Source organism: Malaya genurostris, chromosome 2, assembly GCF_030247185.1.
Source record: "Malaya genurostris strain Urasoe2022 chromosome 2, Malgen_1.1, whole genome shotgun sequence".
In the NCBI taxonomy this organism is placed as follows: Eukaryota; Metazoa; Arthropoda; class Insecta; order Diptera; family Culicidae; genus Malaya; species Malaya genurostris.
Window position 1 is genome coordinate 35,657,206 of NC_080571.1, and position 21,757 is coordinate 35,678,962.

At 38.8% G+C, this 21,757-nt stretch overlaps 1 protein-coding gene across 9 annotated transcripts in view; it reads left to right on the forward strand.

Moving 5' to 3' along the window:
* LOC131433051 (segment polarity protein dishevelled) overlaps window positions 1-21,495 on the forward strand; it is a 30,158-nt gene extending 8,663 nt beyond the window's left edge. For 3 of the 9 annotated variants that reach the window (XM_058599786.1, XM_058599787.1, XM_058599789.1), the window contains exons 2-3: window positions 3,456-5,335; window positions 13,901-21,495. In XM_058599786.1, the coding sequence (XP_058455769.1) occupies window positions 3,655-5,335; window positions 13,901-14,196 (1,977 nt within the window). In that variant the 5' untranslated portion in view covers window positions 3,456-3,654 and the 3' untranslated portion in view covers window positions 14,197-21,495. Of the gene's footprint in view, window positions 1-2,282; window positions 3,376-3,455; window positions 5,336-13,596 lie in introns of those variants that run through there. The other 6 variants (XM_058599788.1, XM_058599791.1, XM_058599792.1 and 3 more) reach the window with 6 other exon arrangements.
* Window positions 21,496-21,757: the final 262 nt, after the last annotated feature.

Genomic DNA, 21,757 nt, shown 5'->3' on the forward strand with positions numbered 1-21,757 from the left:
CCTATCAGCCGTCGGAAGCGGCGGCCTCTCGCGTTCAAACCTGTATCCACCTCGTTTGCCCCGTCTACTCAAAGCTAGGTTTCTTTGCTTCAGGCCAGATAGCACATGGACTAAACTATGTGGCGAAGCCGCATTAGTTATTATTTCATATAAACTAAGTTATCGGAAAATATCACAAAAAATGGCTTGGTAAATACACTAATCAAGCAAGCAAGTTTTCTTGTGAATTGGGTATTCTGAGGATCACGAATAAACCTAAGTAAGATGTTAGGTCAACAAAACGGGAGTAAACAATTTTTTATTTGTCTTTATTTTAAATCAATTCTAATCACGATATTAAGACTATTAATTGAATCATTCGGTGAAATTACCCTTTCATGCGGTGAATTTACCCTTTTGACGCCATGACATTCGGTGAAATGACCCTTTCGATGATATGACTTTCGACGAAATAACCATAATTCCTAATTTTTTATTGCTGTTGTTGTAATATCCCAAGGAGATCGGAAGTATGACAAATACAACGAGAAATAACATTGCAATACAATTGAATACAATATGAGACTGGCCCAATGGAAAACAAAATTTATGTTTTACTACTTCTCTTTGAGAAAGAGAAACTATGATTTACAGAGATTTTGCAAGATTTAGGCATTCAGTAAATATTTACTAACAACTCATGCCAAAAACACTTGAAGACAAGATATATTCTGAATATTTCTTGACTTGAACAAAATTCAATTTTTTGCAAAACATGATGGTTTTCAAAGGCATACTGAAATAAGAGTTATTGTTTTCGAGTTGTTCTTTCGAAATAATGTGTAACATAAGGAGTGTATCAAAAATAAGCTACCTACAAATTTTTCTTTCAAATTACGATAAAAAATGATATTTTATTCAAACTAAAAATTGATCATTTTTTGTACGAGGTTAAACTATGAAATTTAAGTTATTCCTTAACAAATTTTCGAACTTTTGATCGAACGCTCTTCATCAAGTTCCGGAACGCTCTTCATCAAGTTCCAGACGCTTGAGCCCAAATTTTTTTGAGCTCCTGCATGTTTCCAGCTGCCTTACCAGACTTCTTGAAGACCCTCTTCACGATTGCCCAGTAACGTTCGATGGGTCGATGCTCAGGCCAATTTGGTGGAATGATATTTTTCTCAACGAAATTTATACCCTTTTCCGCAAGCCAATTGAGAGAGGTTTTGGCATAGTGGGCCGACGCTAAATCCGACCGAAACAGTGAAGGTTGTCTTATGCTTCTTATATAAAGGCAGCAATCTCTTCTGGAGTGATTTTACCTCTTGGTACGCTGGATCATTCCGACACTCGTTCCTGCTTTTTTGGACAAATCACGTATTGATATTGATTCGTTCTTCATGATTAGAGATACCACTTTCTGGTCTAGTTTCGGGTAGATAGAACCGGGTTTTCTGCCACTTCCTGGTAGCTCATCCCCAAACTTATTAATGATGGTTTTAACACTGGCATGATGAATTTCAAACCGCTTCGCCAATTGTCGCATAGTAATACCCTTCTCACTTAGCACATATGTCCTGAACCTTAATTTTCACTTTCTTTTCAATACGCGACATTTTGAAAACGCAGAGTTTCAACCGCACAAACAAGTGAACAAACGAAAGCTGACAGCCAAACGCACAGTATGCTGTGATCTGCGCATAAAAAAACATCACAAATACATGCGTACAACACAAATGTATGTGGATAGTTCATTTTCGATACACTCCTTAGCCATAAGCACAAAAATGTTAACCCCTGAATATACTGAATAGAATATACTTTATTGATATTTATTCGAGTATGCGATCAATATTGCGATAATTCCAATGGGGTATCAGATCCCATAATTTGAGAGTCACAACTTTAAAATAAGCAGTCGATTTCTCATCGGCTAAAACATTGTTGACAATCAAAAGATCAGCTCACTTAGACAAAACAATGCACATCATCCACGCATCGTTGAGGTTCTAGTAATTAGTAATTCAAAAGTTAGTTGCCTACTTAGTTACGTCTCCAGCGTCAGTAATGCAAGATTTGATAAACCGGATAATTAAATTAATAACTCTCTTCAAATTCAGGACCATCTCCCCAGATAAATTTGCTAACGGGCGAGAGTTGCATCCGAGCCCTAGGAGCAAGATTGATACTGCTATGTTTGGTACAAACTTCAAATTTCACGTCACCGTCACAAACTCAAATTTCTTTACCTGCCGCTATAACGTGCGTTCGAAAACATCCAGCCGGCACTGTACCCGTGCAAATATTGGTGCAACATCAGCCTTCGCTTTTGTAGATCTTTTCTCGCTGGAACTCAAAGAGGAACTGACAAAGTAATAATAACACGGCAGGCCCCTGCATTTACTATCATTGCACTTGATTTGCATAGGCAGTACAGCGCAGTGAGGAGCCTTGAGGCGATCAGGTACAAGAAATGCTACAACTTCGTGGAAGATTCCCGGCAGGGAAAGACAGAAATGAAGAAAAAAATAAAACAAAACATTACTATGTTAAGCTGTCGATCACCCACACCAGTAACGGGTTTCAACAAAGTGCAGTACGACAGTCCGGACTGGAGAAGAAAGCCTGAAAACTTATCCAGAGGCTACAGGCTGGATGCGAAAAATGACCTATTTTATTAAACTAGACAGTTTCGGTTAGATGAAAATTTCTTGCATCTGTTGCAGTTAAACGAGTTATTTTAATTACTCGTCTAGTTTGTAGAGCAGCTCAGCATCCATACTGACTCTGTTTCAAGAAGTAAAACAATTAGCGGAAAGGTTGATGTTTTCCGATACGGGGACCTGTTTTCGCCCGACACCAATCTCAAGTTTCAATTAACTTTGCATAGGCGTCCGATTTTGTCAAAGTTATCGTAAATTCACCGCAAGACAGCCGTAACCTGGCATCTCATTTCCTTCTTCGGGTGTGCAGAAGAAGGAAGGCGAAAAACAATCTCATTCAACTTTTCCGCCGTGCCAGCAACGACGTTGTTGTTGTTGTTGTTGTCGTTGTCGTTGGTATTGCATGCGAATCAGCAGCATGCCATGATATGACACCCCACAGGCACGGTTTGTGCGCTGATTGTGGCCTGCAGGCAACCAACCAACCAACCGGCGTTCGGTTCTCGTATGCATGCATCCGTGTGCAGGCAGAGTAGTGTGCGGTTGCGATGCTGCGAATGCAAAATGTGACTCTTCGGTTGTGGCGGTTTGCCCCCATTAGCTGCAAGTTCCTCTGCAGCTGACAGCCAGGCAGGCGATAGTCAGGAAGGAAGGCCGGGTCCGAGACTCGCATCGGCCAGAGATTAGCATTCGGCTGTAAACAGCACCATGGAGACCGATTACTTCTAGTGTACTATTAGATATATTGCAAACGATTTTTTTAAGCATGCTGGAAACTAAAATATTTCTTTCCGCTTCTTCTCGTTTCAGGATGTGCTGGGAATGGTTTGTGTGTGAAATGAAGAAAGTGACTAGCAAGTGCATCTAGAAAATTTACCAAACGAGCTTACAATCGCAGAAGCAAACAAAAATAAAAACAATCATATTTCGAACTCAGTGAACCCTGTGTTTGTGGCAATCATCAAAGAAGTAAAAGCAAAACAAGAAAGAAAAAAAAATATCTTCGGACATGTACACGATGGATGACAAAAACTCCTCCGGTAGCGGTGGTGGCACGAGTGGCAGTGGCTGCGGAGGCGAAACCAAGGTTATCTACCACATCGATGATGAAACGACACCGTACCTGGTGAAGATTCCGCTGCCATCGAGCCAGGTCACACTGAAGGACTTCAAGCTGGTGCTGAACAAGCAGAACATCAACTACAAGTACTTCTTCAAATCCATGGATGCCGATTTCGGCGTGGTGAAGGAGGAAATTGCCGACGACTCCACGATACTGCCATGCTTTAACGGTAAGGTGGTCTCCTGGCTGGTGACGGCCGACGGTTCCAACCAGTCCGACTGCTCGGAGATGCAACCGACGGAGATGATCGACGGTAGACCGACGCTCGCCCAGTTGCGAACCATGAACAAACCGATGAACAACATGATGAACATCCCGATGAACCCGCTGACGTATCAATCGGCTTCGGTGGTGTCGAGCGATCTGGACTCGACCAGTCTGTTCGAGACCGAGAGCGAAATCACACTAGATAGGGATATGACTGAGTGTAGTAGCGTGCAGCGGCTTCAGGTACGGAAAAAGCCGCAACGGCGCAAAAAGCGAGCCCCGTCGATGTCACGAACCTCCTCCTACAGTTCCGTCACGGATTCCACCATGTCTCTCAACATAATCACAGTCCAGATTAACATGGATACGGTGAACTTTCTCGGAATTTCAATTGTCGGGCAGTCGAATCGAGGCGGCGATGGTGGAATCTACGTAGGAAGCATTATGAAGGGCGGTGCCGTCGCACTCGACGGTCGAATCGAACCCGGTGATATGATACTACAGGTGAATGATGTTAACTTTGAGAATATGACCAACGATGAAGCGGTCCGGGTGCTTCGGGAAGTGGTCCAGAAGCCTGGTCCGATCAAACTAGTTGTTGCCAAATGTTGGGACCCGAATCCCAAGGGATACTTTACGATTCCTCGCACCGAACCGGTTCGCCCGATCGATCCGGGTGCGTGGGTTGCCCACACGGCCGCCCTACGCTCACAGGACACTATCAACACCGATCTTCCCGAGTCCGTGCTAGAGCGGCTACATGTCGATATGGACATGAAAGAAATCGTACGTGCAATGACCAAACCCGACAGTGGTCTCGAGATCCGAGATCGGATGTGGCTGAAAATCACAATTCCTAATGCGTTCATCGGTGCCGACGTTGTCAACTGGATCCTGGACAACGTGGATGGCATCGGCGACCGGCGGGACGCACGCAAATATGTCTCGCTGATGCTGAGGCGAGGTTACATCAAACACACCGTCAACAAGTTGACGTTCTCCGAGCAGTGCTACTACGTCATCGGCAACAGTATACGGCAGGACATCTCCAACATGTCGCTGGACGATACGGAGAGTATGCTCAGCGATATCGCACCACTGCCCAATCCACCGATCTACATGACCTACTCGGGCAACTACAACCCGTCGCACGGCTACCAACCGATCCAGTACGGGTGCACCGGCGAACGGCATCCGTCGTCCGGTTCGAGCAGTTCCGACATCCTCACCAGCAAGGATACGTCCGCGTCGCAGAGCGACATTGCGGCCGTGATCCAGCAGACCAACCAGATGACGATCGCCAACGCGTCGAACAAATCATCGGGATCCTCGAACCGCGGTAATGAGCAAGATATGTCAGGTACATTTTTTTGGAATTCATTCGCTTCCGTGAGATCCTGTGTCTAGCTTCCTTCGGGTTGCGGGTTTCCGGGCTAGCGCTGGCGATGTGGTCGGTTTTCGGAGTGTTCGGACGAACGAGGTATCATTGGCGAAAGCACTATTTCTTTATGTTTCGGCCGTTTCTGATGGCCTTTTATTAAGGGAAATTAAAAAAATCGGTTTATTACCATAAGACAATGTACAAAATACTATTTTTGTGCATGAATTATCAAAATTTTATCACATTTTTTGAGAGGTAGAGCTACTAGCTTCTTATCCGAAACATTTGTGAAACTCTACTCTTGATTCACTTAAGAGTTACAATGATTAAGATCCAGTTATTTAAATGAGATTTTACTCACATCTTCAATATGGCAAATCATTTGTGCGAGGATCAATTCAACTCGAGACTGGTTTATAGAACATACGGAAACATTTTTGCATGTACTTTCTTTAAATAGAAAACGGATCATCTGAGCTCCTATTTCCATCTCATCCCTTCACCTCATTACTTTGAACATAAATAATATGTTACAACGTACCTGAAACAAACTGTGAAATGTTTGAAAAAGATTATAAAAGCTATTGTCACACTTTTCCATTGAAAGAAATGGTTTTAAATTCTTCGTTGATCGTTTTTTTCATTCAAAATAAAATCACTTTTCAATTTAGGACACATTTTCGTCTCAAGATTTACAGTTCGTCATGTTTCTGAATTTCTACTAATCGATTCGTCTCAAAACATGATCACTATTTCACACAATTACACTACCATTGAATGCTGGATGACTTCATAATTAGTAATTTTCACTTGCCAGTTGTTTAATTAACGATTAAAAACTTCAAAAATTACCCGACAAGCAAGAAAAGTCTTCAAAAATATGAGATGAAAGTTTTTCACTTAGTTCACTTGATTGCGCTTTGTTTTTATCTCATTTTTTTCGCAAAGTTGCCAATTTATCTCATAATGTTACAAAACAAAAATTGTTTTTCTTCTTCAAATTATCATCAACAAGCATATTTTTTTGGTATCCGTGATATTAGTTTAATTATATAATTGATGTTTCGGCTTCGAATATTACCAGAAAGAGACTAATGAAATTACCATTGTGGCAAATCTAGTAGCACTGGTTTCATTCCGCTATACGTCAACATGACGCTGTTAAGTGTGTGTGTGTTTCATTGGCTGTGCACAGAGATACCAGATGTTTTTATAGAAAATATGTATTACTTTGCATAAAAAGTCTATATATCTGTTTTCACTAATAAAATAATGTTAAAAGATAGAAATCAACTACTAATAGATAATCAGAGAGAAAAGTCTAATTTTTACTTCTCACTTTTTATGAACCTGTACAAATCTGTATTAAATTTAGGAAATCTGTACTTTGATTTAAATCAGTATGCGAACGCAAAAATCTATACAATACAGATAAATCTCGGTTGATTTTTCATTAGGGCGTATAAGCAAGTGACAGTTTCTCTTTAATCACTCTCTCATTCGGTTATTGTGATGTGATTAAAAAGATTTTCATTGATTTCACTACCCTGTTTGAAAGTCGAAAGTTTCGGGTATCATTTTATGCAAAGAGTTGAGTGATAAACGTGGAAGCCGCTTGGTATTTAATAGAAGAGAAAGTACATAATCTGTATAAATGGCATCTCTGGCTCCTCTGCATTTTGTTTTAAGAAGGGCTAATGCCTAAATAGTAACAATTTCTCTTTTTGTTTTTATTTAAAGTTCACCAAATTAACTTTACAGTAAAATTTTAAATTCAAAGCGAAAGGTAACGGAAACGAACGAAAAATTTTTAAACGTTAAAATGATTTCAAACTGGTTCTAAAAATATCGTGTGTTGTTTCATAGTTGGCATTAGGCCGTTTCGAGGAAGAATTCTGACATTTTGAACCTGAGAGTGTAATAGCGGAATATTTTGTTTTGATTGCTGTCGCCATTGCTAATTTATAGGATGAATCAAGGACCAACGATAGGATGGATAAAAATCCATTGAGATAAAATTAGGAGCAGAGTAATTAACACATCATATGTGTTTTTAGCTGTTTTATGAATATTAGTTAAATTTTCAAGAATTGTGAATCAATTCTCAACTTTGAGCAAGGCGAATGAAGCAGTAATATGAAACAGTTATAGTGTTTTTAGTGGCTAAATCGGGGTTTTGAGGCGACGTCCTTACAAATGAGATGAAATAGGGAGCGCTTACCCTAGTTCGCGATAGTCACGTAAAAAAAGTCTCTTCTACGCAAAACAACCCAGCATGCTTCAGTGAATAAAATGTTCATTACGGAGTTGTTTGATTTCATGGAATCTAGTTAAGATCGAGGGTATTCAAGAATTCTTTGGAAAAAAATAAATCAGTATATGAACGCGTGACTGGTGACTTTTGTATGACTTTTGAATACACTATGTATTATATTCAGCAAATCAACATGCTGTGATAATGTCTGTGGAAGTACTTGTACATTAAGAACCTCCTTGGAGTACAGACCTTAAGGTCTATCAACATAAGCAATGACATCAATGAGTTTCGTTGAGTGTTTTTATTCATCCAAAAACTAACTGGAGTATAGATCCTGAGATCTACCAGCGTAACCAAGTTAACTAACAAGATCCTTGTACACGGTCCATGCTCACGAAACTACATGCAAATCATTGACTTGTTGTAAATGTCATACAAAAACTACCTGGAGATCAGGCCTTGAGATCTACCAGAATAACAAAGTGCACCAACGAACTTATTGTTCACGGTCTATACTAGCGATTCACTGAAGTCCTTGGATAACTGAAAATATTCCTGAAACAGATCAAATTAGACAAGCAGGCAGTATGTAGACGGTGAGCCGCATTGACAAGTTATTCATAATCTGCTGATTGCTCGTGTAGATCTTAAAGCCTGTTTTATTGAAGTTCTAGGATGACTATAGCAATATGTAGCTCCACGAATATTAACAGTATTGAAACATTGTTCATAAGCTGCGGATGGCTCATGCAGAACTTAAGATCTCTTTTCACAGAAGTTCTTGTGGGACTGAGAATATGTCTGGAACAGATAAAATTGGACAACTAAGAAATGTGTGCCTCTAAAAAATGAAAAAGCCTTGGTATTGCATTCCTGTAGTGGAATTTCACCTTCTGTTTCAACGGACTTCGCAGCCGATTCAGAGCGTACAGAACCAGTGCATGGCTACGATTCTACTGACACTACGAATCCATCCAGGTCGGGGCTCGAACATACGACAACTGGTTTGTAAGACCAGCGCCCTATGCATTGAACCGCCAACCCTCTAAAAATATGAACGATCAATATAATTAATTGTTTGAAGATGATTTCATGCAAATGTTGGCCGCGGCTCCGCTCTAGATAGTCCACGCACTCTCTTCAACATATCGGCCGGTATTTCAAGAACAATGCCTCCGGCCCATAATCCATACCAATCAGTGACTTTTTTGAGCTGCATTGGTAGCTCTTGCAATGTTTCTGGCTGCTCTTCTCCAGATGCGGCAATTTTGATTGTTACCGTATCCGTTCAACCAGAAGTGAGCTTCGTCGCTGAACACAATTTTTCGATAAAAAAGTGGATCTTTCTACAGATTTGCCAGCTCACATTCATGATTTTTTTTAAATAACCATTTTTTGGAATATGAGTTAAATTTAAGTTATTAAGATTTAAATTGGATGTTCAGCCACAAGTGGTGACTTTTCAGCCCTATTATATACATGATTTGGTTATTACCATGAGGACATCATTTGCTTCCGCAATTCTGAGATTTTTGTGTAGGGAAAATTCCAAACCTACTTGTATTGTGTAATGGGGAAAGGAACTTATATACTAACTTACTAACTAATACAGAGAGCGAATCGATTCAATTGAAGATTGCATCGATTTTTATCGGAATTTGCTTATAATATTATGTGACATTACATCTAATGGTTCTATATTTGTGAGTCTGTGTAACTCATTTGTACTAAACCAGGGAGGACGCTTCAAAATCATTTTCAGAATTTTATTCTGAATCCTTTGAAGCGTTTTCTTCCTGGTGGAACAACAACTTGACCAAATTGGTACTGCATAAAGCATGGCTGGTCTGAAAATTTGTTTATAAATTAACAACTTGTTTTTTAGACAGAGCTTAGAATTTCTGTTTATAAGAGGATATAAACATTTAATATATTTATTACACTTTGTCTGGATTCCTTCAATGTGATCCTTGAAAGTAATTTTTTTTCATACATTAAACCCAAGTATTTAGCTTGATCAGACCATGTCAATTCCAAGCCATTCAATTTGAGAATGTGATTATTGTTTGGTTTAGGAAAAGAAGCTCTTGGCTTATAAGGAAAAATAATTAATTGCGTTTTTGCTGCATTTGGTTTAATTTTCCATTTTGACAGATAATCACTGAAAATATTTAAACTTCTTTGTAGGCGACTGCAGATCACTCTTAGATTTCTACCTGTGGCTAACAGACTTGTGTCGTCACAGAATAGCGATTTCTGACAACCATCGGGTAGATTTGGAAGATCAGAAGTGAAAATATTATACAAGATTGGAGCTACGCTCGAACCCTGCGGAACACCGGCTCGTACGGGTATCAATTCAGATTTACAATTCTGATAGCTAACCTGAAGAGTACGATCAGTTAAATAATTTTGAATCATTTTGATCAAATAAATAGGAAACTGGAAATTAGACATTTTTGCTATTAAACCTTTGTGCCAAACACTGTCGAATGCTTTTTCTATGTCTAGAAGAGCAACCCAGAAGATTTATCTGCTTTTATCATGTTCGTTACTCTGACAAGTTGATGAGTAGTTGACTGTTCATGACGAAATCCAAACTGCTCTGGTAAAAAAATTGAATTCTCATTTATATGAGACATCATTCTCAACAAGATAATTTTTTCAAAAAGTTTACTGATAGAAGAAAGTAAGCTAATTGGTCGATAACTTGATGTTTCTGCTGGGTTTTTATCAGGTTTGAGGATAGGAATTACTTAAGCGTTTTTTCCATCTTTTTGGGAAGTAAGCTAATGAAAAACTTGTTTAACCAAGAGTCTCAAAGCAACATCGGGAAGATTTTTAATAAGAATATTAAAAATTCCATCATTACCAGAAGCCTTCATGTTTTTAAGTTTCCTAATAATTGATTTAATTTCATCAAAATTCGTCTCAATAATGTCATCTTGTGATAACACTTGGGTTGAAATATGCTCATATTTCAGTGAGACTTCATTTTCAATAGGACTCACAACGTTCAAATTAAAATTGTGTACACTCTCGAACTGCTGAGCAAGTTTTCGAGCTTTTTCGCCGTTTGTAAGAAGTATTTGATTTCCTTCCTTGAGAGCAGGAATTGGTTTCTGAGGTTTCTTAAGAACCTTAGAAAGTTTCCCGAAAGGTTTAGAATATGGTTTAATTTGTTCAACTTCTTTAGCGAAATTTTCATTTCGCAAAAAAGTAAATCTATGTTTAATTTCTTTTTGTAAATCCTTAACTATGTTTTTCACAGCAGGATCACGAGAACGTTGTTAATGTCGACGACGAATATTCTTGAGCCGAATGAGCAGTTGAAGATTGTCATCGATGATAGGAGAATTTAATTTAGTTTGAATTTTGGGAACTGAAAGATTTCTAGCCTCGATAATGTAATGATTCAAATTATCAATTGCTGTGTCGATGTCCACAGAATTTTCTAAAATATTTTCATGATCCACATTATTTTCAATGTGAGATCTGTAATCCAACCAATTAGCTCTATGATAGTTGAATATAGAACTAATTGGATTAATTATAGCTTTGTTGGAAAGTCTGAATGTTACTGGAAGATGATCTGAGTCAAAGTCAGCATGTGTAATCGGTTCACTACAAATGTGACTTTGATCCGTTAGAACCAGATCAATTGTAGACGGATTTTTCACGGAAGAGAAACAAGTTAGATTGCTGGGATAAAGAACTGTAAAGTAACCAGCAGAGAGTTGATTATTAAGTATTTTTCCATTAAGGTTATTTTACCTACAATTCCACTGGACATGCTTTGCATTTTAGTACCCTATTACGAAAAATTTCGGTCGATATCTTGATCCGCCGGTGCATTGGAATGGCAAATATGCTCCAGCAATGAAATAAATTCCATGAATGGTTTCAACTTCGATTCCCAAGCTTTCAATAACTTTAGTATTGAAAGAAGGTAAAATTCGATGTTTAATTTGCCGTTGGACAAAAATGGCAACTCCACCACCCATTCCAGTAAACCTGTCAAATCGATGAACCACATAATGTGGATTACTTTTCAATTTGACATTTGGTTTAAGAAATGTTTCTGTCACAATGGCAATATGAATTTTGTGAACTTTGAGAAAATAATAAAATTCATCTTCACTCGATTTGAAAAATCGAGCATTCCAATTTAAAATATTCAAATAATTATTTAACATCACTGTTAAATTTTAAATTCATTATAATATTATTTGCAAATTGCCATCCAACTTGAAATGCTTCAAAAAGTGATGAAGTCGAATTCATTTGGATGATCATTTGAAAAAGTTGATCTTGTAGGTAGATCATTTTATTTTCAGTTATATCGCCTAAATCGACTTCGTTTAAAGAAGCGAATGGCATTGAAGGAACATTAGAACTGCCATTAGAAGAAGATGATATGGCCGATCTACCTATTAATAAATTGTTTTCGTTAGAAGAAGAACTGCAAGGCGTTCCTGCGTTTTGATTATTTACATTAGAAGAATTAAGTGGTAGATTTCTACCTGTTACACTAGCGTAACTGACATTAGAGGAAGATGATGACGAGGTCGATCTACCTGTCAATAAATTGTTTTCGTTAGAAGACGAATTGGAAGGCGCACCTGTTTTTTGTTTTAAATTCGAAGAAATAAGTGCCTTAGAAGAATAAGACGTGGCATTTGTAACGGTTTTTTGATTTTCAGGTATGTTCTGTAAATTTAAGGTCGTTGATTTGACTTGTTGTCTAAGCAAACGAGCGTTTAAAACTTTTTCCCTGACAGGACATTTCAAATAATTTCATTTTTAATTTCATCAGTACTTTGATTTGATAAGCCTTTCAAGACAGCCTTGAATGGTCTGTCTAATTTTATATCATATGAATAAGTTTCTCAGACAAATATCGGATAAGACGTTCGTAATCTTCCCATCCATCAACCAAGACTCGACATTCTTCTCTTCGTCCGATTTGAAATGAGACTTTTACTTCCGGGAGAAAAGTAGAAAGCTCAGTACGGAATGCTTTGAAGTCGGAAATCATCACCGTCACTGGAGGCATAAATTGATGTTTCTTCCCAGAACGACAAGCGTCCATTTTGGGAATTTTCGGAGAATTTTCTTCTATATTCTTCTGCTTGCTTTCACCTATATGAAACGTTTAATGTTGAAATTGCCATCCACAATTTCAACATTAAACGTTACTGGTAAAATGAAGAGGTTTTTTGTTTTGCGTTTTACTGTCTTCGTTCTCTGCCAAGTGACAGCGCATTCGAAAACAGCAGTTTCGTTTACCTGTATGATTATGGAAAAATCAACAGATATGTTAGTTAAATCAACAACATTCTAATTGAAGCAACCAAGGCGTGAAACAACAATTGCAATATGGCAATTGTTGTGATCTGGGAGTTCTCCGTGTAATATCCTCAAGTATTATTTTTCGATGATGTGAAGTTACTGAGAAATCTTTACGCAATCATTGCACTGAATGGGCCGTGAAAATAAATGTAAATACTTTACGACATAACTTAGTCAATAACAAGATTGGGGGACTAAACTTGAATATTCTGAGCTGAAAAAAGCAATTTTAGTCATTTTTCTGTTCGTTTTCCATTCGATCGAATGATCGTTATCAAGGGTCTAAGTACCCAGCATCTTTTGAGGTAGAAATCTTAGACCAAATATTCTTTATCATATTATTTCTACCAGCTCAGCTGGTCAGTTTTCTACATTTCAATTAGGAACATCGTATGTGAAAGTACCGAACCCGAAAACCGATTACATTTGTCAAAACAATTCTTTCTTTTTTCTACTTGCCTGCCACCATCTATCATTCACTGAAAAAAAAATTAGCTCTTAAGTTTCCGCTTGTCACACGACAATGCGACCAAAACAGAACACCATATTTTCAGTTTCTAATTATATCATATAGATCACACTCACATCTCCCATTCACACCGATTTTTTTGTATTCTTTGTTTACTTTCAGTTTTGAGCTATTTATGAGTTGCTTTAATTTTAATTCTATTTTAATTAATCCTTAAACAAAACAAAACAAAACAAACAAACAACAACAAAACAAAACCCGAACTACATATTTACTACAACTATCATCATCACCAATCATCGTCATCCAACAAAATCATCGTCTTCGTCAACGTCGTCATCGTGATCGCCACCATTTCGCCACGTTTTCGTTATCGACTCTAATCCAAACCAATCTCTAACGAACAAACAAATTTGGCTATACTAACGGTTACCGTTACCGGCACACCCGTTTTCCACCAAGGCAGAGTTTAAGCTCGGCGGTGCTGGCAGTGGTGGTAGCGGCGGTGGCGGCAGCGGTGGATTAATTCGGAACACCACTTCCGGTAAGCAACTTCTGCAGCAACAGCAGCTTCAACAACAGCAACAGCAACTCTATCCGAACCTACAACATCTGAACAGTGGCAGTGCCAACGACGACGAAGGATACGAGGATAGTTTGTACTTTCAGCCGACGCGAACCCTTCGGAAGGATCAGATGGCGGTGATCTACCAGCACAACAGCAACAACAACAACAGCATCAACAACAACAACAGTAAGTAAAATGGGGATGTCTAAACGTGGGAGGTTCCTTGATGCCCGATGTGTGAATAACTGAGACTAGAGAATCTAAGGTTTTTGTATGCCAGTGCTAACTAAACGGGTGAGGTTAGGTTTTTTTTTGTTTTGGACAAGAGAAACAGACGCCTAGAAGGTTTCGAGCTCTGATGCCTATTGCAAAGCTATAGATTGTTAAGTTTTGTCCACGTTTCGAAAGAGTTTTCAAAAAGGTTCTACTTACAGTCTTAAGAAAATAACCATTGTAGAAAAATGCAAAAACCGTTTTCTCCGCTACTACTTCAAGAGAAAAACAGCAGTTTACGTGTTGGTTTCAACAGGACAGTGCAACATGCCATACAGCTCGACTAACGATCGATTTTCTTTGACCATTGTTTCCCGGACGAGTCATATCGAAAACCGACGATTTTGACAGGCTCCTCACCGCCATACCGACCGAAACATTGGCCAAAACGATGTGCCATTTTGTACTCAAGGACAAAGGTGGCCATTTAGGCGATATTATTCTCAAAAATTCCTTTTTAAATGAGCCACCATGTATTTGCATCTAACGCTATGGACATTGATTATGAATGTACGAAGGATGATTTTTTCTTAGAATCAAACAAAATCAAACGTTTTGAACAAAAATTAAGATTCTTCAAACAAAGCTTAATGCTTAGACAGTCGAGAACTTTCTAATCCACTCGTTCAAGTTCGCAATTAAAGACTCTCCCAGAAAGTATGGACGCACTTTGATTTCGCTGTAAATAATTGACAAGTATATTCAAATTTTATTCGATATACTGATAATATTAGACTACAACAACAGAATATTATTCTCAACATTTGCTACTAAGCCATTGTAGACTAGCTGGCGCACCTTCTTGCGAACGTTCCTCATTAAATTCCGTACAGACTTCTTGGCGACAAGTTTTGACACTTTTTTCCAATCTTTTTCGAACTGTTGAATGGGTTCGGCTGCCGAGACATGTTTCCTAAAATGTGCCTTCGTTAATGCTCAAAATTCCTCAATTGGTCGAAGTTGTGGGCAATTTGGTGGATTCATGTCTTTTAGGACGAAAGTAACATCTTTGGTAGTATACCATTCTACCGTTGATTTCGAGTAGTGGCAAGAAGCAAGATCTGGCCAGAAGACAACAGGATCCTTGTGGCTTCGAATCATGGGTAGAAGTCGTTTTTGTAAACATTTCTTGATGTATATTTCGCTGTTCATTGAAGCAGTGGTGATGAAGGGTTTCGAAATCTTACCGCAGTTACAAATTGCTTGCCAAACCATAGCTTTCTTAACAAATTTTTCGACTTCAATCGATGTCTCGGACTGGTTTAACACTTGCCCTTCTCGCAGCGTATGATATTGTGGTCCCGGCAAGGATTTGTAATCGAGTTTCACGTAGGTTTCGTCGTCCATGATTATGCAGTTCAAATTTCCAGCAAGAATCGTATTGTACAGCTTTCGAACCCTCCGCCTGATCGATGCTTCTTGTTTCGGACTACGTTTTGGTTGTTTCTGCTTCTTATAGGTTCTAAGATTCAAACGTTGTTTAGCACGAAGAACATTTGACTTCGAAGTGCCCACTTTCTTTTGCTTGAACGCCTTCAATATACGTTCATTCAACTGAGACTTAGCAGGCCTTTTTTTCCACCCGTTTTCGATTTATCCTCAAAGGTGTTATCCTCACCGAACTTCCTGATTGCATTTCGCACGGCTTTTTTACTTACTCCTTCCATTTTTGCTAGCTTTCTCAGTGACAGTCCACGTTCTGTGCACCATTTGTACACAATTTTTCGACGTTGTTCTGCTGAAAGTCCACGCATTTCGGAACAAACTAATGAAAACGAAAAAAAACTGCACAAGTGGTTAGAGAAGAGTGTAAACAACATGACGCTGCCATAAAAATTGACAGATTCTGAACCATTGCGAAATGGCAGCGGTTTTTGGTTGCGTCCATACTTTCTGGGAGTCTTTGGAAGGGCTGATTTTGTGTAATGTCCACTTTACGTTTTCTTTTTCTCCAATGCAACGAACCAGCAGTTGGATGACGCAATCGCTTTTATTTAAAGCGAAACTCACACTGTGAACGTTCAATAGCAGATATGCTCACAGAAGAACTAGTTGTTGTTTGTCTGCGTTTAGGTTTGAGAAACGGAGCATCATATTCGCCACTGACTGAAGCACCAGTTGAATAATGCCGGGTGTAGTTCCAATATTTTGACGTAGATGGAGCCTTGCGCACTCGATGTGTCTCCGTTCGTGGGTTATCATAGACTGCAGTCTATTAGATTTGGTTGATTTTGATGTTTCGTGTTTTGATCTATTTTTTCTTTATTTAAACAATGTTTTCCTAATAAACGTGGTATTAAAAACAATCTTACACCTTCTTCCATTCGCTTCGTGAAAGAATTACAGAAAATACTTAAACAGGGAAAAATTTTTTAGGAAAACAAATCTGGAGTAATTTCGTTACACTTTCGTGTTGTGAAATTTTGAAAATGCACGCAGGTGAACATAGTAAAGAAAGACGTAGTCCTACGTCAAAAATATGCTAAGTAGCTTCTTGAGACAAAGTCAGCATGTTTAAAAAGTTTCAGTAAAACCTGAGAGGATGCTGCCAATATTTGTTGGAGTTTGCGGGAGTGTGTCTTAAGAAAAGCCAACAGGCGTTGCTTCAATGCTTCTACACTACAGATGGCCTGCCACATGAGATGTTTTTAGCGATATTCGATAGCCTAATGTAATTGAAAATCTCGGGCACCTGTCAGCATCCGCGATTATACCTTGATCCACTTGTTTTGATTATCGACACGTTTTGATCGTATTGGTTCCATATCAGGTCCGGATTCTGTCCAGATTATTCTGATCATACAGGAAAGTTACTTTGGTTACATCGGTCACTTACAGTCACAATAAAAATTGGGCTGGGATACCGTCCTTTCACACGATGATTTCGATGATTTGCCCGTTGTAGCTGGCTGGTACCGATTGTGGCTCATATGTTTAGGATATTTTCTATTTTCTACTGTCCAGTATTGATTATTGAGTTTCGCCTCGGATGTGCTCAGAGTTTCCTGGCATCTTCACTCTTGGCAGGTTCCATTACCTCTTCCACAGCTCCGCGATCAACGCCAATAATATCAATATCATCCACTAAGCCAAAAGGCTTATGAAGCGTATTGATGATGGTTCTGTTTCTACTTTCACCCAAAATAGCTGATTTTTATTGGCTTCAAAAGACTCAACCTAGTGAAATTTAAAACTGAGATATGTATAGAAACAGTAACATTAAAGAGATTCAAAGAAGTATTCGGCTCCGGTGAACGACCATTGCAGAGTTAAAGGCGAGTTTAAAGAAGGGATTTAATTATAAATTTTCGGGCCGATTCAATTTTCGGTAGCTTCTAGTAGGCACGAATAGTGAAAACGATTATTTAGCTTTAGCATAAAATTGACGTTGAGCCAAACCAAAAAAATAAATTAATAAAGCAAATAAAAACATTTGCGATTGTGTGGCAAAAGCTGAAACGCTCTTCCCTTTGAGCAATTTCGGAATACTAAAATTAGTAAATAATGTCAAGAAAAAAATTCAATTTTGAATCAAAGAAAAACCGTCACATCTTTACCTCCCCAATTCAACATTATTTTGGCGTGAAACGCAAACAAACTCAAGACGTGACCCTTGGTTCCTCCACCAACATGCTTTAAGAAATATCACACCAGTTTTAAGGCAGCAGCCCGTCAGGATTTAGGCCAACGACACGACAGAAGCTACAAAAATGTAGGTACGTACGATGGTTTGGCTACCTCGTGCTGAGAACGCAGGTAGTGTCGGCATTGCAAAAAATGAAAAACTGTAGCAAACTGCGAAACAACTGATGGCTCGCTTGGTGGGAGGGGGTAGAGCCCGGAACGGGAACTGAAAGCATAAATTTGAAACAAAGTAACAGAAACAAATAGCAATAGCAACAACAGCAGTAGCAGTGGAAACAAATTTGTTCTACGGCCAAAAAGTTTTCTTGTCTACGACAGGCAGATAGTGCCGTGTTGTTCACCGTGTTTTCCAACTAGTTAGTGCTTTTAGTTTTATTTGTGTTCTTTTTCAATGTTTCTTTTGAAAAGAAAAAAGCAAATGCTTACCTAGGCAGTTGCTTGACGAAGGCGAAGATGGTTCCTATCAAAATAGTTCAGTGTTTGAGGAAAATTCTTTTCAATGATTAAGTTTTCGTTTGCTCGAAGAAAGTGGTGATCTGCTTGTTGCCCATATGTCAGGGTTTTCGAATGGAAACTCATTATGCGAAACTTTTTACTGATAGTTGTTGTTCATTTAAAAGAGTGATATCATTAGTGCAAACGATTATTGGCCGTCAGTCTTATGAAGTCTATGTCGAAACTACGATTCGAAAGTTCTGTGACTGCAGAGAAACGAGATCCACGCCAATGTGGTTGAAAGTTCCAGTAATATTCAACTAATTCTTAGAATTCTATAAAAAAAACCAACACTTTCCAACATCGGTGAAATTTAATTAATCAATCGTTTTATATGACACTAAGGAGTGTATCGAAAATAAGTTATCCACAAATTTTTCTTTCAAATTATGATAACGATATTTTATTCAAACTAAACATTGATCCTTTATTGTACGAGGGTAAACTTGAGCATAAAGAAAACCGGATGAAATTTAAGTTATTCCTTCACGAATTTTCGAACTTTTGATCGAACGATCTTAATCAAGTTCCGGACAAGTGTTGAATCGCATTTTTTGGACGCTTGAGCCCAAATTTTTTTGAACTCCTGCATGTTCCCAGCTGCCTTACCAGTCTTGTTGAAGACCCTCTCCACGATTCCCCAGTAACGTTCGATGGGTCGAAGCTGAGGCCAATTTGGTGGATTGATATTTTTCTCAACGAAATTTATACCCTTTTGCGCAAGCAAATAGAGAGTGGTTTTGGCATAGTGAGCCGACGCTAAATCCAGCCAAAACAGTGGAGGTGTACTACGCTTCTTATATAAAAGCAGTAATCTCTTCTGGAGACACTCAGATCGATAGATTTCTGCATTTATAGTTCCGGTAGTGTAAAAAATGGTTGACTCTAAACTACAGGAACATATTGCTTACCATACCTTTCGGTCGAATTTCTCCACTTGAATCGACCTGTCCGCATCGCTCACATCCTCCCCAACGACGACAGTAAAGTATTGTGGACCTGGAAGCGTTTTTGAGTTCTCCTTTACATAAGTCTCATCGTCCTTCAAAACGCATGCATCCGAACACTGCAAAAGACGTTAATACAATTTCCGATCCCTTGTTGCTGCTCGCTTCTTCTGTTCTACACTTTGTTTCGAGATTTTCTGCTTCTTGTAGGTCTTCAGGTGATTTCGCCTCTTGATACGCTGGATCATTCCGACACTCGTTCATGCTTTTTTGGTCAAATCACGTATTGACATTGATTTGTTCTTCATGATTAGAGATACCACTTTCTGGTCCAGTTTCGGGTTGGATGAACCGGGTTTTCTGCCTCTTCCTGGTAGCTCATCCAGAGAATAGTGTTCCCCAAACTTATTAATGATGGTTTTAACACTGGCTTGATAAATTTCAAACCGTTTCGCCAATTTTCTCATGGTAGTACGCTTCTCACTGAGTCATGTGTCCAGAACCTTAATTTTCACTTCCTTTTCAATACGCGACATTTTGAAAACGCAGAATTACAACCGCACAAACAAGTAAACAAACGAAAGTTGACAGCAAAACGCACAGCATGCTGTGATCTAAGCATAAAAACCCTTAACAAATACATGCATACAACACAAATGTATGTGGATAGCTTATTTTCGATACACTCCTTATTGAGTAGTCAATTATATGGGTGTGCAGTGCTGCTATTTTGGCGAGCACTAATTTGACATTTTTCTCCTCTACTTCTATATACTAGATTTGCCAGGCCTGCAAATATGAAAATTATACAGTACGTCAGGGAACCTGTTTGAAATCCATAATCTTTGATATAAAAACTAAGAAGTGGACGGAATGGTTCTCAATCTGGTTGTACAGTATCATGATCTGCAGAATTCTTTTAAATTTTAAAATTCTTTATTGTTAACTGTTGTGAACTGTTGTTGTAGATTTAGAATGTTGAGTAAATTTAATTTTTTTTTGTCATACACATATTTGGAAATTGAATGCAAAGTTAGATCGCAGTTTTCTTTTATTTTGACGTAGATACGTCTTAGTGTATTATAGGACGACTTTACTAAATTCGCTTGATCATACGCAAATTTTCAATTATTAAAATTGTCAGAATTGAAGCCTGCACAGAACCAAAAAACTACCTAATTGTGCGTATTTGTACATGCAATTTCCGAGCTCCGTTCTACAATCTACAATCTTAGAAAATCTGAAACTTTCACTTGATGTAAAATTAGATATGCCATGTGTCATTTTCGCTTGGGAAAACTGGAACTGACCCAGGGCAGTTTCATCAATCAAACAATTTTTACGAAACTGTGTTTGTTTCACACTTAGCAACGGAGGTTTGAGCAAACCTGATATCAGGTGTACAACTTTGCTTTCGCCGTTTTTTCCCAATCGGATTCAGCAATTTTCGAATCCCGGCTTGAAAAAAGGAGTCCTCTTTTGACGCTATCCATTTTTCCAACTCTTTGACGGATTGAAAATGTTAATCTGCCAGGCCGTGTGCCATCGAAAGGAATAGGTGGAAGTCAAAAGGGGCGACATCTGGGAAATACGGCGAAATACGTTTCCAGGTACTTTTTGACCACTTTTGCGACGTGAGGCCGAGCATTGGCGTGCTTGAGGATGACTTTGTCATGTCGCTCTTGATATTGTGGCCGCTTTTCTTCTAACGCGCGGCTAAGGCGCATCAGTTGCGTTCGGTAGCGATCTCCTGTAATGGTTTCACCCGGTTTTAAGAGCTCGTAGTAAATAGTTTTATTTTTTTATTTAAAAGATGTTTTTATTCAGGCCTATTTGCGTACAAGCTTTACGTGGCCGAATTAGCCGATTTTTTAAATAAACAATTTTTCGAAGTGGATCTCGTTGTCACTCTTTTTCTAGGAGGAGAGCTTCCATTTCCCTCCTGCGAGGGTTGAGGGGCACTTTGTTCGTGGCTCGTCTCGTCCTCCATTGCCGCATCGGTGGTTTTGTTGTTGATTTCCGTCTTCTTTTCGTTTTCCTTGTTGTTCGCAGTCTTGAGCTCGTTGCTAGTTGCTGTAGGAGCGCCTTGTTGTACATTGGTTGCAGTTGTTAGTTGGATTGATGGTGAAACAGGAGTACTACGCTCACTAGTTTTCGTTGTTGAACGGTTGACCTTGTCTTTTGTTGAAGATGTTCTTTTCGCAGTTTCAGTGCAAGGTTTACCGTAGTGTGCAGGTTGTTCACAAAACTGTCATGTAACCAGCTGATTTTCATAGGTAATCAGCGTTTTACACGGATGTGTCCCACCTTGACCACAAATGATGTATGATGGAATTGCCTTACGTAGTTGCATACGTACCACACGCACGCCATTCCGGATGCCGGGGAAAAAATT